The sequence below is a fragment of the Salmo trutta genome, chromosome 8 (genome assembly GCF_901001165.1).
Source record: "Salmo trutta chromosome 8, fSalTru1.1, whole genome shotgun sequence".
NCBI lineage: Eukaryota > Metazoa > Chordata > Actinopteri > Salmoniformes > Salmonidae > Salmo > Salmo trutta.
In genome coordinates this window covers 35,414,390-35,433,252 of record NC_042964.1, presented here as the reverse complement: position 1 = coordinate 35,433,252, position 18,863 = coordinate 35,414,390, and the positions used below count along the sequence as shown (strand labels likewise).

The 18,863-nt window shown below is 42.5% G+C and overlaps 1 protein-coding gene across 1 annotated transcript in view; it reads right to left on the bottom strand.

Annotated features, from left to right (window-relative positions):
- The window catches only part of LOC115198770 (homeobox protein aristaless-like 3), a 45,257-nt gene extending 30,044 nt beyond the window's left edge, over positions 1-15,213 (bottom strand). Inside the window, exon 1 of the mRNA XM_029761035.1 lies at positions 15,121-15,213. Within this exon, the coding sequence (XP_029616895.1) occupies positions 15,121-15,202 (82 nt within the window). The 5' untranslated portion in view covers positions 15,203-15,213. The remainder of the gene's footprint in view (positions 1-15,120) is intronic.
- Positions 15,214-18,863: the final 3,650 nt, after the last annotated feature.

The following is an 18,863-nucleotide window of genomic DNA, read 5'->3' as shown; positions in this document are numbered from 1 at the left end:
TTGACACCTACTACCATACCCCGTTCAAAGGCAGTTAAACTATTGTCTTGCCGATTCACCCCCTGAATGACACACATACACAATCCATGTTTCAATTGTCTCAAGGCTTGAAAATCCTTCTTCAACCTCTCCTCCCCTTCATCTACACTGATTGATGTAGCTTTAACAAGTGACATCAATAAGGGATCATAGCTTTCACCTGGATTCACCTGGTCAGTCAGGGAAAGAGCAGGTGTTCTTAATGTTTTTTATACTCAGTGTATAATAGAAATGTGGGTACATATGAGGACAAAATTCTAACTTCCTCAACCCTAAAGTAACTTTTTTAGTTTACTCAACTTTTCACTTAGGCTAAAATTCCATTATCTTAAAATGCGTTTGCTCAACTTGTCTCATATGTTCATTCAACGAGAAATAATTATTTGGGCATCTTAACTTAACAAGGCTGTGGGGAAGGTTAGGGAAACCCACACACACAGACATTTTTTTTTAACTTACATATTCGACACACGTTGACATACATTGTGCATGTTCATTTATACAGTAATTATTATTCAACATGTCCTCACCTGGGATTTGAACTCACAACCTCTTGGTTCACAGCATTCCTATCTTCCTGCTATGTCACCATGTTTGTTTGTTTTTTACTGATTTCACCTGTATTGCTACATTTTTGCACTTCAATCTGAGCTCTGTTAAAAGTACACATGAAAAACGATTATATATCATAGTGATTAAGGGGTAACAATAAAACAGATAAATATACCCTCACCAACATTAGACAACTTTACAGAAAACACAACGATTGCTGAAATTAAGTCAAGCAAATCAATGATGAGAGAATAATCAGATTAACTGATAATTGACACAGCCATGGGGGCGTCGCAGGAAGATAGGAATGCCGTGAACCAAGAGGCTGTGAGTTCAAATCCCAGGCGAGGACATGTTGAATAATAATTACTGCATAAAGGAACATGCACAATGTAATCATGTATGTCAGTGTCATAGGAGGTTGGTGGCACCTTAATTGGGAGGACGGGCTCGTGGTAATGACTGGAGCGGAATCAGTGGAATGGTATCAAATACATCAAACACATTGTTTCCAGGTGGTTGATGCCATTCCATTTACTCCGTTCCGGCCATTATTATGAGCCGTCCTCCCCTCAAGCAGCCTCCACTGGTCGGCGTGTGTCAAATATATAAGTTGAAAACATTGTTTGTTAAAAGCATTGGTTGTGTGTTCCAGACAGCCTTTTTAGTTAAGATGCCCAAATATACATTTCTAGTTGGATTAACATACTGTATTAGACAAGTTGAGCAAACACATTGTTACGCCTTGGTAATCGTGGAGGAGGAATGAGGCGCAGGAAGCAGCGAACACAGGGTAGTGGTGTTTTTAATATACACTCACACAAAAAACAAATGTTCCCACACACAGGGGAGAAAATACATACGGCGTCAAACAACGTCGACACGAACATAAGCCATCTGTCAAGAAACAATCATTAATCCCGCACGAACAGGAGCGGGCCAGCTAAACTAAATAGCCCCTCTAATGGCTAATTGACCACAGGTGTCACAAAATAAAAAAAGGGAAAAGCAAAAGGGAATCGGTGGCAGCTAATAGGCCGGTGACGACGACCGCCGAGCGCCACCCGAGCAGGAGGGGGCGCCACCGTCGGTGGGAATCGTGACACACATCCTTTTAAATTGACTGAGTTTTCTAAAGTTCAAGCGAAGTTTGAGCCAACTAAAAATGTTCAGGTAACACTTTAAATGGAAACTAAAATAGGCTGTGGAACAAGTTACTGAATAATTATTATTTGAAACACCTAGATAAAAGGTGCATGGCATGTGTGTGTCTTGACGCTCGCCCCAGGTGTCAATTTAGTTGTATAATCTCCCACTTTCTAACGGCAGTGTGACAACCTGTACCATGTGGTGTGTGTGTGTGTGCGTGCATGCGACCGTGCAGAGTGTGAAGACAGCCTGGGAACATATGCTTGGCAAAACACAGCCCTTCATCCAAGCCAAAAAACAGACACGACTCTGCACGCTCGCAAAAAACATACACGAGGTCGACAATTTGGCACCACAAGTGAAAAACCTTTATCTCCATGGTCATAATTAGTTTCCTGGTTGACTGACATACTCTGGACAAAGTGGTCCCTGTATACTGATTAACCAGTGGCTCATTGCGGGGTTCTGATTCTATCACAAGGGTGATTTCATAATGACATGGCCATCTCTGACTCCCACTCCCATAAAACGGTTTAATCTCCCCTCCCTGAGCTCTTATTCTCTCTCACACACACGCACACACAGACACACAAACACACCGAACTCTCCATGTAGGCCCAGTACTTAGAAATAAGGGCCGTGGGGATTGAGAGAAGGGGAACGACCACTCGGCTTTGAAAGTAAATCCTCTCCATGGTCATAGTAGCAGGGCCACATTGTGTGAGGCTGGATACATCAGGGAACTGGCTAGAGGCAGGTTATGGAGATTTCACTCAGAATGTACACTACCAGTCAAAAGGTTTGGACACACCTACTCATTCCAGGGTTTTTCTTTATTTTTACTATTTTCTACATTGTAGAACAATAGGGAAGACATCAAAACTATGAAATCACACATATGGAATCATGTAGTAACCAAAAAAGTGTTAACCTCTCTAGGGTCGGCGGGACGAAATCGTCCCACCTACGTAACAGCCAGTGGAATCCTGTGGCGCGTTATTCAAATACCTTAGAAATGCTATTACTTCAATTTCTCAAACATATGACTATTTTACACCATGTTAAAGACAAGACTCTCGTTAATCTAACCACACTGTCCGATTTCAAAAAGGCTTTACAACGAAAGCAAAACATTAGATTATGTCAGGAGAGTACCCAGCCAGAAATAATCAGACACCCATTTTTCAAGCTAGCATATAATGTTACAAAAACCCAGAAGACAGCTAAATGCAGCACTAACCTTTGATGATCTTCATCAGATGACACACCTAGGACATTATGTTATACAATACATGCATGTTTTGTTCAATCAAGTTCATATTTATATCAAAAACCAGCTTTTTACATTAGCATGTGACGTTCAGAACTAGCATACCCCCCGCAAACTTACGGTGAATTTACTATAAATTTACTAAATTACTCACGATAAACGTTCACAAAAAGCATAACAATTATTTTAAGAATTATAGATACAGAACTCCTCTATGCACTCGATATGTCCGATTTTAAAATAGCTTTTCGGTGAAAGCACATTTTGCAATATTCTAAGTAGATAACCCGGCATCACAGGGCTAGCTATTTAGACACCCAGCAAGTTTAGCACTCACCAAAGTCAGATTTACTATAAGAAAAATGTTATTACCTTTGGTGTTCTTCGTCAGAATGCACTCCCAGGGCTTCTACTTCAATAACAAATGTTGGTTTGGTCCCAAATAATCCATAGTTATATCCAAACAGCGGCGTTTTGTTTGTGCATTCAAGACACTATCCGAAAGGGTAAAGAAGGGTGACGAACACAACGCATTTCGTGACAAAAACATTCTAAATATTCCATTACCGTACTTCGAAGCATGTCAACCGCTGTTTAAAAGAAATTTTTATGCGATTTTTCTCGTAAAAAAGCGATAATATTCCGACCGGGAATCTGCGTTTAGGTAAAAAGCCGAAAGAAAATAAAGCATCGGGTCGAGTCGTGCACGCGCCTAAGCCCATTGTCCTCTGATCGGCCACTTGCCAAAAGCGCAAATGTGTTTCAGCCTGGGGTTGGAATTACATCATTCAGCTTTCTCCCGCCTTCTGAGAGCCTATGGGAGCCGTAGGAAGTGTCACGTTACAGCAAAGATCCTCAGTCTTCAATAAACAGAGGCAAGAAGCTCAAGGAATGGTCAGACAGGCCACTTACAGTAAGGAATCTTCTCAGGTTTTTGCCTGCCATATGAGTTCTGTTATACTCACAGACACCATTCAAACAGTTTTAGAAACTTTAGGGTGTTTTCTATCGAAAGCCAAGAATTAAATGCATATTCTAGTTTCTGGGCAGTAGTAATAACCAGATTAAATCGGGTACGTTTTTTATCCGGCCGTGTAAATACTGCCCCCTACCCCCAACAGGTTAAACAAATCAAAATATATTTGAGATTTGAGATTCTTCAAAGTAGCAACCCTTTGCCTTGATGACAGCTATGCACACTATTGGCATTGTCTCAACCACCTTCACCTGGAATGCTTTTCCAACAGTCTTGAAGGAGTTCCCACATATGCTGAGCACTTGTTGGCTGCTTTATCTTCACTCTGCGGTCCAAATCATTCAAACCATCTCAATTGAGTTGAGGTCTGGTGATTGTGGAGGCCAGGTCATCTGATGCATAACTCCATCACTCTCCTTCTTGATCAAATAGCCCTTACACAGCCTGGAGGTGTGTTTTGGGTCATTGTCCTGTTGAAAAAGAAATTATAGTCCCACTAAGTGCAAACCAGATGGGATGGCGTATCGCTGCAGAATGCTGGTTAAGTGTGCCTGGAATTCTAAATAAATCACAGACAGTGTCACCAGCAAAGCAACCCCACACCATCACACCTCCTCCTGCATGCTTCACGGAGGGAACCACACATGTGGAGATCATCCGTTCACCTACTCTGCGTCTCACAAAGAATCAGCAGTTGGAACCAAAAATCTCAAATTTGGACTCATCAGACCAAAGGACAGATTTCCACCAGTCTAATGTCCATTGCTCGTGTTTCTTGGCCCAAGCAAGTCTCTTCTTATTATTGGTGTCCTTTAGTGGTTTCTTTGCAGCAATTCAACCATGAAGGCCTGATTCACGCAGTCTCCTCTGAACAGTTGATGTTGAGGTGTGTCAGTTACTTGAACTCTGTGAATCATTTATTTGGCTGCAATCTGAGGTACAGTTAACTCTAATGATCTTATCCTCTGCAGCAGAGGTAACTCTAGGTCTTTCTTTCCTGTGGCGGTCCTCATGAGAGCCAGTTTCATCATAGCGCTTGATGGTTTTTGCGACTGCACTTGAAGAAACTTTCAAAGTTATTGAAATTTTCCAGATTGACTGACCTTCATGTCTTAAAGTAATGATGCTGTCGTTTCTCTTTGCTTATTTGAGCTATTCTTGCATAATATGGACTTGGTCTTTTACCAAATACGGCTATCTTCTGTATTTCACCCCTACCTGGTCACAACATAACTGACTGGCTCAAACGCATTAAGAAGGAAAGAAATTCTACAAATTAACTTTTAACAAGGCACACCTGGAAATTAAAGGCATTCCAGGTGACTACCTTTTCAAGCGGGTTGAGAGAATGCCAAGAGTGTGCAAAGCTGTCATCAAGGCAAAGGGTGGCTACTTTGAAGAATCTCAAATATAAAATATATTTTGATTTATTTAACGCTTTTTTGGTTACTACATGATTCCATATGTGCTATTTTATAGTTTTGATGTCTTCCCTATTATTCTACAATGTAGAAAATAGCAAAAATAAAGAGAAACCCTGGAATGAGTAGATGTGTCCAAACTTTTGACTGGTACTGTACAGTATGTAGTCTGTCTGTACAGTATTTACTGTACAGCAGAATCAGGAAGAACTGCTCTCACTTTGGTGGTAAGTGATCCCAGAGGAAGGGTTTTCCACACAATGTCTTCCTCCAGCCAAACCCACTGTCTCTGCTCGCAGAGAGAGAGTCTATCCAGTCTATCAATCCCCTCTACTTCGCATGAGTTGTGTGCATGAGTGTGTGTGTGTGTGTGTGTGTGTGTGTGTGTGTGTCTATGCTCTCTGTGTGGCGTATCTATTACCCAGGCTAGGGTGGGCTAAATGAGATACACTCTTTCTCTTTCTCCCTCCTCTTTCTCTCTCCCCTTGAGGAGGATCTCTTGGATTACTGTACGACACAAGTGTTTGGCTGCCATCCCTCTGGAGAACCATTCTGTTGTTGCTTTTGTTTCTTTGATGTACTGAAGCCATATGTTTTACTGTCACGTAAACATCAAGACGATTAAGACACCTTTTGATGACTGTTGTCAAATGACATGAATCTTCTAATGTCTCTCTCTCTCTCTCTCGGTTGCTCTCTCTCTCTCTTGGCTGCTCTCTCTCTCGGTTGCTCTCTCTCTCTCTCTCTCGGTTGCTCTCTCTCTCGGTTGCTCTCTCTCAGTTGCTCTCTCTCTCTATTGGTTGCTCTCTCTCAGTTGTTCTCTTTCTCTCTCGGTTTCTCTCTCTCAGTTGCTCTCTCTCGGTTGCTCTCTCTCGGTTGCTCTCTTTCTCTCGGTTGCTCTCTCTCGGTTGCTCTCTCTCTCTCTCTCTCGGTTGCTCTCTCTCTTGGTTGCTCTCTCTCTCGGTTGCTCTCTCTCTCTCTCTTGGTTGCTCTCTCGGTTGCTCTCTCAGTTGCTCTCTCTCTCTCTCGGTTGCTCTCTCTCGGTTGCTCTCTCTCTCTCTCTCTCTCTCTTGGTTGCTCTCTCTCTCGGTTGCTCTCTCTCAGTTGCTCTCTCTCTCGGTTGCCCTCTCTCTCGGATGTTTCAGTCTCTCTCCTTCTTTTACTCTTTTCGGCAAAACGAGGCAACGCAGGGATGCGAGTCAGTTTCCAAGACAACCGAGAGCGCATCGCTAAATCCCCCCTTTCACACCAAAAACATACATTCTCCACCATTTACTATATGTTATTTTCCTCTGCTTCTCTGCAATGGCTCTTCATTTTACCTCCTTGGTTAAACCGAAGGGATGGTTGCAAGTTTATTACATGTTAAATATATGTCGCTTTAGATGACATAACCCCCTACCACCGTCCCCACCCTCCTGATATCCTTTAGTCTCTAGTCATAACAGCTTGAGATCATCCACACAGATAATTAAACAGCGAAAGGCCAAATGCCAGACAGCCCTGTTGTTTTGACTGCTTTCGTCATCGAGGTCGTAATTCCCCAGTGTAGCTCTGTCTGTGTGTTCCTCTCCAAGGCAAAGTCAAGCGGGAGATGAGAGGTAGATTACATGGCGCTGTGTGCTGGGACATGTGTATTACATGGTGCCAAAGGGCGAGGAGGGGTAAATTGCAGGGCAGATCCTTCACATGGGAGGACAGGGAGGGGTAAATTACTGTGTGTGGTCTGTAGTCTGTCGCTGCCTGCCTGTAGGGCTGATCAGTGAGGATGTTGGTGCACCCTGAGTCTGTTGTCTGCTGTATGTTGCTATGCATACCCTTTAGACAGGGGGGACAGTTAGATACACACCTAACAGCTCGGCAGGAAAACCCCATATTAACAAACACATGAGCTTACATGCACACACCCACCCACCCACCCACAGACACCTCTCACCCCACTATAGGAGAACCCTGTATCAAGCAGAAACCCAAACAGACAACACTCTCCCACATCCTCCACACACACTATGCACACAATAGGATGCGATTGACACTCAGAAGAGAACATCAAAGCGAGAACTGTGTTTGTTTGTTCCCGTTGTCAGTAATATATAAAACCTCCTTCTCAAGTCAAGACAAATGAAAAGAGGAATCCTCAAAGAGCCTTCAGTTGTCTGGTGGCTAGTGTCTGTCTGTCTGGTGTAGAGTGTGTGCGTGTGCGTGTGTGTGTGCATGCTATGCTACTTCAGACGGGAGTAGATTGGCTAATGACAAAGTAAGTGGTGAATAAAGACTTACGTACATATGCATTGGGATTCTACTGTATATACAGCAGGCTACAGACTACATACACACTGAGTGAAAGGTCCGTACATGCTTCAGCTCCCTGGTGTATCTAACCTCCTACATAGTAGCTCTGTATCACCATTCAGAGGATTTATGTTGAGAGCGGAGGCAGTTCCTACTCTCTCAATCCCCTTGGCCCTATTTAATATAAAGCTGTGTGTGTGTGTGTGTGTGTGTGTGTGTGTGTGTGTGTGTGTGTGTGTGTGTGTGTGTGTGTGTGTGTGTGTGTGTGTGTGTGTGTGTGTGTGTGTGTGTGTGTGTGTGAAATAGATATTATACAGTTCTAGACAGAGATGGTCATCCCACACACCTCATTGTCAGATAGCTAATCTTAGCTGCAAATAATCCTAAAATAGTCCTCATTGCAGCATGATGTCCATAACCATAGCCCTGCATCATACTATTCATATCCTGTACTTTATGGTGAAGGGGGTAACCATTATTTCAGATCATTTGTTTGGTGTATCGTCTCACTTTGGAGGAGCACCTTCTACACCTCTACAGGCTTGTTTTTCTCACTGACACATCCTCAGGATACCAATGCTGTGACTTTGACATGATTATTGTAATGCAGTTTGCTTAGGATATGTGTGTGTGTGTGTGTGTGTGTGTTTGCATGTGTGTGAGAGAGCGAGAGAGATAGAGAGAGATAGAGAGACTACTGTGATGGTCCGGGCCTAAACCACACAAAAACAACTACTAGACAATATGGAACACAAAGCTTTTACTATCTCATCCTGGAATATACAAGGTCTGAGGTCATCTGCCTTTGGCCTAAAGAGCAGGAACCCAGACTTCATCAAAGAAATTGGAAATACAGACATTGTCATCCTACAACAAACATGGTATAAAGGAGATGGACCCACTGGTTGCCCTCTAGGTTACACAGAGCTGGCAGTCCCATCCACCAAACTACCAGGTGTGAAACAGGGAAGAGACTCATGGGGTATGCTAATTTGGTTTAGAGCACTCTATTAAATTAGTCAAAACAGGAACATTTTACATCTGGCTAGAAATTAATAAGGAAATTATCTCAACAGAGAAACATTTCCTCATGTGTGCTACCTATATCCCCCCAATATAATCCCCATATTTTAACGATGACAGCTTCTCCATCCTAGAGGTGGAGATCAACAATTTCCAGGCCCAGGGACATGTACTAGTCTGTGGCGACCTAAATGCCAGAACTGGACAAGAACCTGACATCCTCAGCACACAGGGAGACAAACCCCTACCCGGAGGAGACAACATTCCCTCCCCCGTATGCCCCACTGGACAAAACTACGACAACATAACCAACAGAAACGGGTCACAACTCCTGCCGCTCTGTCGCACGCTGGGTATGTACATAGTCAATGTTAGGCTTCGAGGGGACTCCTATGGTAGGTACACATATAGATCATCTCTTGGCAGTAGTACTGTAGGCTACTTTATCACTGACCTCAACCCAGAGTCTCTTAGAGCGTTCACAGTCAGTCCACTGACACCCCTATCAGATCACAGCAAAATCACAGTCTACTTGAACAGAGCTTTGCTCAATGATGAGGCATCAAAGCCAAAGGAGCTGAATAATATTAAGAAATGCTATAGATGGAAGGAGAGTAGTGTAGAAATCTACCAAAAAACAATTAGGCAACAACAAATTCAACCCCTTCTAGATAATTTCCTGGACAAATTGTTTCAGTGTGTAAACCTGGCAGTAGAAAACCTAAACAGTATATTTGACCTCTCAGCTTCCCTACGAAATCAAAAAATGTCAAGCAGACAACCTAAGAAAATGAACAACAATGACAAATGGTTTGATGAAGAATGCAAAAACCTAAGAAAGAAATGGAGAAACCTATCCAACTAAAAGCATAGAGACCCAGAAAACCTGAGCCTACAGCTTCACTATGGTGAATCACTAAAACAATACAGAAATACACTACGGAAAAAGAAGGAACAGCACATCAGAAATCATCTCAATATAATTGAAGAATCCATAGAATCTAACCACTTCTGGGAAAATTGGAAAACTAAACAAACAACAACACAAATAGTTATCTATCCAAAACGGAGATGTACTGTATGGATGAACCACTTTTCCAATCTTCTTGGCTCTATAACAAAGAACAAAGAGCAAACTAGCAAAAACACATACAGGATCAAATACAAATCTTAGAATCAACTATTAAAGACTACCAGAACATTGAACTTCTCCAACCCTCCAAACCAAAAAGGCCTGTGGTGTTGATGGTATCCTAAATGAAATGATAAAATATACAGACCACAAATTCCAATTGGCTATACTTAAACTCTTTAACATCCTCCTTAGCTCTGGCATCTTCCCCAATATTTGGAACCAAGGACTGATCACCCCAATCCACAAAAGTGTACACAAATTTGACCCCAACACCAACCTTGGGAGAATCCTCTGCATTATCATTAACAGCAAACTCGTACATTTCCTCAGCAAACACAATGTACTGAGCAATTGTCAAATTGGCATTTTACCAAATTACCGTACAAAAGACCACGTATTCACCCTGAACACCTTAATTGACAAACAAAGAAAACAAAGGCAAAGTCTTCTCATGCTTTGTTGATTTCAAAAAAGCTTTAGACTCAATTTGGCACGAGGGCTTGCTATACAAATTGATGGAAAGTGGTGTTGGAGGAAAAACATGACATGATAAAATCCATGTACACAAACAACAAGTGTGCAATTAAAATTGGCAAGAAACACACACATTTCTTTCCACAGGGCCGGGGGGTGAGACAGGGATGCAGCTTAAGCCCCACCCTCTTCAACATATATATCAACAAATTGACGAGGGGACTAGAACAGTCTGCAGCACCCGGCCTCACCTTACTAGAATCTGAAGTCAATGTCTACTGTTTGCTGATGATCTGGTGTTTCTGTCCCCAACCAAGGAGGGCCAACAGCAGCACCTAGATCTTCTGCACATATTTCCCTAAGATTACACAGATCCACAAAGAATTCAAAAACAAATCCAATTTTGATAAACTCCCACTTCTATTGGGTGAAATACCACAGTGTGCCATCACAGCAGCAAGATTTGTGACCTGTTGCCACAAGAAAAAGGCAACCAGTGAAGAACAAACACCATTGTAAATAGGCCTCACTCCCCCCTATCTGAGATATCTACTGCAGCCCTCATCATCCACATACAACACCCGTTCTGCCAGTCACATTCTGTTAAAGGTCCGCGAAGCACACACATCCCTGGGTCACTCCTCTTTTCAGTTCGCTGCAGCTAGCGACTGGAACGAGCTGCAACAAACACTCAAACTGGACAGTTTAATCTCAATCTCTTCATTCAAAGACTCAATCATGGACACTCTTACTGACAGTTGTGGCTGCTTCGCGTGATGTATTGTCTCTACCTTCTGGATCTTTGTGCTGTTGACTGTGCCCAATATTGTTTGTACCATGTTTGTGCTGCTACTGTGTTGTGTTGCTACCATGTTGTTGTCGTGTTGTGTTGCTATCATGCTGTGTTGTCATGTGTTGCTGCCTTGCTATGCTGTCTTAGGTCTGTCTTTATGTAGTGTTGTCTCCCTTGTCGTGATGTGTCTTTTGTCCTATATTTAAATATATATATATATATATATATATATATATATATATATATATATATTTTAATCCCAGCACCCGTCCCCGCAGGAGGCCTTTTGCCTTTTGGTAGGCCGTCATTGTAAATAAGAATTTGTTCTTAACTGACTTTCCTAGTTAAATAAAGGTTAAATAAAATATAACAAATATACAACCCATATTTATGTTTATTTATTTTACCTTTCGTACTTTAACTATTTGCACATCATTACAACACTGTATATAGACATAATATGACATTTGAAATGTCTTTATTCTTTTGGAACTTTTGGAAGTGTAATGTTTACTGTTAATGTTTTATTGTTTATTTCACTTTTGTTTACTATCTATTTCACTTCCTTTGGCAATGTCAACATATGTTTCCCATGTCAATAAAGCCCTTAAACTGAAATTGAATTGAGGGAGAGATTGAGAGAAAGAGAAAGGAGCATGACACTATTGGATTCCTCATCGAACCCTGTGCTGCATGTCTGATCTAAGAGCTGCAGGCTGTGTGTATGTGTGTGTATGTGTTTATATCACACACACACTAATTCAATGTGTGAGCAGTGAGCGGTGGTCCAGCCTGAGCAGCATGCTAATATAACACTGTGTCTGGGACTGGAATACACTCAGGCTTTCAGGCTTGGATTCTCAGACATTAAATCGTGTGTTGACAGTACCAGATATACAGGTCTCTCTTGAAAAATAGATTTTATCTCAATGAGAATAACCGGTATAATTAAAGGTTCAATTAAAAAGACTATAGAATATACTGTAGAACACATACGAGCAAGATGGGGGTAATTACGGTAAACTCTCTACTAGTTGGTGAACAATTCATTATTTGACAGTATTTTATCTATGATAAGTATAACATGATAAAGTGGAGCCATTTTACTGTAATTAAATGGTTGCTGTGGTGAATGTTAACGTGATGTACAGTAGGCTGCTACGTCGTGTGGGAGGGTTGAGAGGAACTCAAGAATCTTAAAGCGGTAAATACTTTAATTCATATATTTAGGTTTAAAATTGCCCCTGTTTCAGCCCCATGTGACCATAAATAATCAGTATGTGCATTTCATAACCTTTTCAATGTTAAGCGCTTTGTAAACAAGCATGAATCTCCGTTTAGAGGATTCGGAGAAAATGTCAACAACAGGTCATGAATATTCCTCAATCTGACTGTAAACATCTGTTGGCACTAAGAGGTCCCTTACCTGAGGCCCTGATGCAGTGTGTGTGTGTGTGTGTGTGTGTGTGTGTGTGTGTGTGTGTGTGTGTGTGTGTGTGTGTGTGTGTAGAGAGTAAGGGAAAGGTGGGAGAGAGGGATGGAAGAGAAAAGAGAGAAGGAGAGAGGGAAAGCAAATCCTACCTTGGTCTGAAGGTGAGAGGGGCCCAGTGTATGTGTGAGAGAGGGAGTTGGCCTCTGCATAACAAATCACTCCTGCGACCGCCTGTCACTCTCCATCCATGATTGCATCCGTCACTCCTGGCTTCCCTCAATGGAGAGAAAGACAGAGAGAGTGGGGCGAGAGAGGGAGAGGGATAGAGAAAGGAGGAGGAAGACAGAGAAGGATAGAGAGGAGGAGTGAATGGATGGTTAGGAAAACGAAACCCCATCATCCTAAAACCTGCATGTCAAGACACTAAAGCTGATTAACCCCACAACACAAGCAGATACACACCCACATAGGTGAAAGGTGTGGGCACATACTGTATGTCTGGTCTCCACCGCGAGGGCAGTGTATTGATGGGAACAGGTACTGAGTTTAACCCAAACATGACTAACTGTCTCTCATAACTGTGATTCATGATAGAAAGAGAGGCAGCATAGCACGAGACGAGACAGGTGGACGGAGTCCATTCATCCAGAGGAATACACACACACACACACACACACACACACACACACACACACACACACACACACACACACACACACACACACACACACACTTACACACACACACACACACACACACACACACACACACACACACACACACAGTCTCAAACGTGCACACGCGAATAGGCACGGACATAAACACACCCGCACGCCCCACGCGCGCACACACACACTCACGCGCTACTATCCTCGCCACAGCAGGCATCAAAGTTCAGGGCTGGGGCGGGGTTGTTCACAAAAGGAACTGGCCAAACTAGCCAATAAAAATAGACGGCTTTCAAACCAACCCAATGAAGTGGAAGAGCCTTCAAATCAGACCTATCGTTACTCACACATGAGACACACCTGCTCCACAGTAACAGGATGGATGGGGACAGATGGGAAGCAGGCTTCTTTCCAAAGCCTTTTATATTCACTGGATTGGAGTCCAGTTCTGAATTGGTATTTTTAGAATTGTATGATACCACTGCTGAATTGTTAGATACTGCTGCTGGATTGTTAGATACTACTGCTGGATTCTTAGATACTGCTGCTGGATTGTTAGATACTACTGCTGGATTCTTAGATACTACTGCTGAATTGTTAAATACTACTGCTGAATTGTTAGATACTACTGCTGGATTGTTAGGTACTAGTGCTGAATTGTTAGATACTACTGCTGAATTGTTAGATACTACTGCTGAATTGTGAGATACTACTGCTGAATTGTTAGATACTACTGCTGAATTGTTAGATACTACAGCTGGATTGTTAGATACTACTGCTGGATTGTTAGATACTACTGCTGGTTTGTTAGATACTACTGCTGAATTGTTAGATGCTACAGCTGAATTGTTAGATACTACTGCTGGTTTGTTAGATACTACTGCTGAATTGTTAGATGCTACAGCCGAATTGTTAGATACTACTGCTGAATTGTGAGATACTACTGCTGAATTGTGAGATACTACTGCTGAATTGTTAGATACTACTGCTGAATTGTGAGATACTACTGCTGAATTGTGAGATACTACTGCTGAATTGTGAGATACTACTGCTGAATTGTGAGATACTACTGCTGAATTGTGAGATACTACTGCTGAATTGTGAGATACTACTGCACTGTTGGAGATAGGAACACAAGCATTTCGCTACACCCGCAATAATAACTGCTAAATATGTGTATGTGACCGATTTGATTATGAATAGCTCCAAAACACATTTGCCAAAGCAACATGTTTTTTCTCTCTCTCAAACAGAAAGCAATTTTTCCACAAATGTGTTTCTTTCAGTCTCAATTCTTGGGGTTGGAGTCGTGTGTAAACAAATTGGTTGCGAGGCACATTGCCACAAGTCTAAGGCTTTTTAACTGATCCCACTCCTTTGAAGTCACACGTTTTCCTCATTATCCTTTATTCATGCATCAGGTTTTGGACCGCTGATCGTAGTCAGTAAAAATAAGAAACCCATCTGTAAAGCTTAGGGGTAATACAGCATGTTGATAGTTAATGCTTTGATACAGCTACAAAGTGTGTGTGTGTGTGTGTGTGTGTGCGTGTGCGTGTGCGTGTGTGTGTGTGTGTGTGTGTGTGCGTGCGTGCGTGCGTGCGTGCGCACGCTGGGCTTGGGCAAAACGACGGAGAACAGGCGCAGGGATACAGAGGATTTTCAACATGAGGTAAAAACACACATCTGGGACCGTGTTTGTGTGTACATGTAGCTATGTTTGAGGCCATCATCTTTCTGCCTTAGAATTCCCAACAGAGTGCCTCTACAACACATCTCAAACACTCAGTTCTAAGACCTGTGTAACGCGGTCATGAAACATGTCAGAAGAGAGATCACGAACAGCCATGTTAATCAGACACGTTTCATACACACAGTAGATGTAATCCTCCTTACATGTTGACATAAAGATAGGGGTCGTTGCAGTGTCTAACTCAGGTAAAGACCGTTCCATTTGGTTGACGGATAGAGTCTCCATGTTCCTCTCGATGTTAGTACGTCTCCAGAAACCCCTTTGATCTTCCAGCCAGGCTTTCAGCAGGATCTAATGAACTATCTTCAGCAGGATCTCAGCTTTGGATCCATGTAGCACTCAGTTAGTTAACAGCCAGGGTATTAAGGGTAATATTCTATAATTAGTCATTAGTCTCTTGAATGTGTCATTACTGTGTTTTTCACTCCATGCTTCGCTGAGATGATCTGTCAAATGTAACACAGAGGTTGATGAGATTAGTGCAGGGATTTGATTTGCAGCCAGTTAGCCCTAGAGGTGTACACACACCGACATGGAAATACACACACACACACACACCACAGACCTAATCATTTTCTGTCTGTATTTAATCACTTGTTTCATGCTCTCCTAAGATAGCAGATAGATACTGCAACCTGCCACACACCACTCTGACCCTGTGTTTAAAGAACTGCTTTTAACACGAATCTCTTACCACACACAGTTATGTATGGTTATTATCTGGGTTGCTAGTGCCATTGAATACAACATACAGCCATATCTGTCTTTCTCTCTCTCTCTCTCGCTCTCTATATCTCTCCTCCTTGACACAGACCTCCAGCAGCATTGCTATCAGTCAGTCCTCTGTCCCCTCACCCTGAATAACAGTCACTTATTGGGGAATTAGTTTCAGTTCAGAGGATCGCTGAGTTCCTCCAAATTAACTTGGTGAGGCTAAGGCCCCCAGCACACACAGACACGATGAGACATCAACTGCAGAAATACTTTCAATTGCTCGAGTAACCTCAGATAACACCCACATTCTATTTGCTAAAGCGAGACATATGGCCCAAGATATTGTGGTTATGATAATGTCGTTGGTATTCATTGAATTCTAATTATCATATTTATGAATGTATGATTAGGCTACTAAAGTTATGTACTACCCCATAATGAGGTGTGTATCCTCATATAATTGTGTGCGTGTGTGTGTGTGTGTGTGTGTATACTTCTCATTTCTCTCTGTAAGGTCTAACCAGGGTTTTAATTTACAATTCCTTCTGAGCACAACAAAGCTTTGTGTTGCTGGAGCAGATTCACCATACCATAGATTCCCTTCTATGTACCCGGACAACAATACCTCACACTGCTTATAATGTAGATTACATCTTTGGGGTAGATATATCAAAGCAGCAGTAAAACATTACAGTAGATACATACAGCAATGCATCACTTTCTGACTCTCGGGTGGGAATGCAATTTGAATTCTTCGCTCGTACCTCGGAAGACAGAGGCAACTGTAATTACTTTATTTTAGTCCTAAAGTAATTTCCTGGACCACTCAGGCACATATGACAAATATTAATGAGAGGAGACTTGATCAGCCAATCTTCCAGCTTATCAGAAATATGGTACGAGAGCCAATAAAATACAGAGGATATCATATCAGAGCTCCCAGGAACACACGCATGTGGATGGTTTTGCAACCATTCCATTGGTTCCATGGCACCAAACAAGCTCAGTCAAGCCCAAATAAAGTATTATTTCAAGTAAAATTTGAGCCCAGGCCTGTTGACTAGTATGTGTGGTCTGTACAGCAGCAAGCTATCAAAGGCTAAGAACACAGATGTTATTAGCTCCTAGTAACAGCAAAAAGTGAACCACAGCAGAGGTATAATGCTACTGTAGTCAAGCCAGCTAAGACTCAACACACCACCATTATGGAGGGTCACACCTCCCCCTCTCATGAACTAATGGTGATGAGAAATCCACAGCTGCATTGTGGAGAGGAGAGTAGATTAGGCTGTAAGAGAGACACCAACAACACAAATACAGATTCACCGCCAAACACTCGGGGCCAGTGTTAAAAGCATCTCGCAGTAGGAGTGCTGATCTGAGATTAGTTTAACCATTTAGATCTTTATGAATAACATCACATGGAGACGTGGGACCTGAGCCTAGATCAGCACTTCTGCTCTGAGATGCTTTATGGACATGGACCCAGAACTGGATGACTTGGATCCACTAATCTGCTAATAGGTCATACATGCTAAAGGCTGGATACACAACAAGTCTAATACCAGCTGGCGGATTGCTACCTCGGGTGATTGTGACTTCCGCTTTGAATATCTGTATTCCCTGTACAACATCTTTAACACAGAATTAAATATCATTGATTCAATAGCGCCAGGGGAACCACTGAGAGAACATCTTAAATTAAATTCAGACGCTTGTGAAGACGTTTTGGGTCGATAGATGAATTTTAATGTTTGACTCCAGAGAGGGGCAACGAGTCGATGCTTAACCTTTCCTGCCTTTGAAAAAGATTTACCTTGTATTTCATATTTCCATATTTCCAATGCATCGGAATATGGCTCTGGTTCTAATTTTCACAAACATTACACTTGCAACAACCTAAGGCCAGTGTCAGGCACAATTTCTATCATTTAAGAAAAAAAAATGTGCAGAACATTGTGAAATTGTGCATGACTAATACAATTCACCCTGATAGCTGGTTAATGCGAGGTAAAAAGCCACAGTATAAAAAGTGACATCAGTTGCAGAAAACCTCTCTTTTCTTCTCAGTCTCTTATTTTCCAGCTCATTTGGCCCTCAACATTGATCTTTCCGCAGTCTATTAATCCAGAGAAACGCTGTAGGTCTGACACACAAAGACACTTGCTGAGCTCCTCAGGCAGGACAGGATTCCCTCACAAGTAGTTTCTTAAACTACTTTGCTGCTTGAGTGTAGTCACGCACACTGGTTTTCTCAAGTATGAACTACATAGTCATTGTTTTGAGTAACAGCCTCAAAACAAGCCAGCAGATGACGTCTACTACCCCAAAGACCTTGTGGTGAAAGTTAAAGGTTTGAGCTCTGTTCACAGTCAGAGAAGCAGTTAAGGAGGGGAAACCAGCAGCTAGCCCACCTAATCAGTCATTCTTTCCCACAACCTGCCAGAGGAGACCACAGCACGCTGCAGAGAGAGAGAGAGAGAGAGAGAGAGAGAGAGAGAGACAGAGAGAGAGAGAGAGAGAGAGAGAGAGAGAGAGAGAGAGAAAAACATTCTGTTTGATGACAGGCTGGGTGCTCTTTACATGGAACACTCCTGAGTAAAAACAGGATAAAATAGAGAGGGGAGAGGTGAAGGAGCAGGGGAGGGGAGGGGAGGGGAGGGAGGACAAGAGGGAGGGAGAGAGAGAAATATATGTTGTTTCAGTTTTTGAAAGGGTGAGTGCAGAGTGGTGTTGGAGAGTTGTAGAGAAGAAACATGTCTTCCATACTGCACACAGAGGAGAGGTCTGCAGAAGCACAGATTGACAATAAGAGATAACAGACCCTCTTCTTTCTTCCTTTCATCTATCCTGTACTAAACAGGGAACCAGACCACGGTCAGAGGAGGGGAGAGGGGAGCATGGTCACAGCCAGAGATCGACCACATATCATGGGCTGCCCTTAGATCCTCACCCACACACACACACACACACACACACACACACACACACACACACACACACACACACACACACACACACACACACACACACACACACACACACACACACACAAACATATCCTTTTTAGTATTCCATGGCTGGGTGGAGATTGATGTCGGTAAGCAATGCCGACAGTATCCTGAGGTATCCTGTATGTGTATGCAAGCATACAAAGACATACGCACCTTAT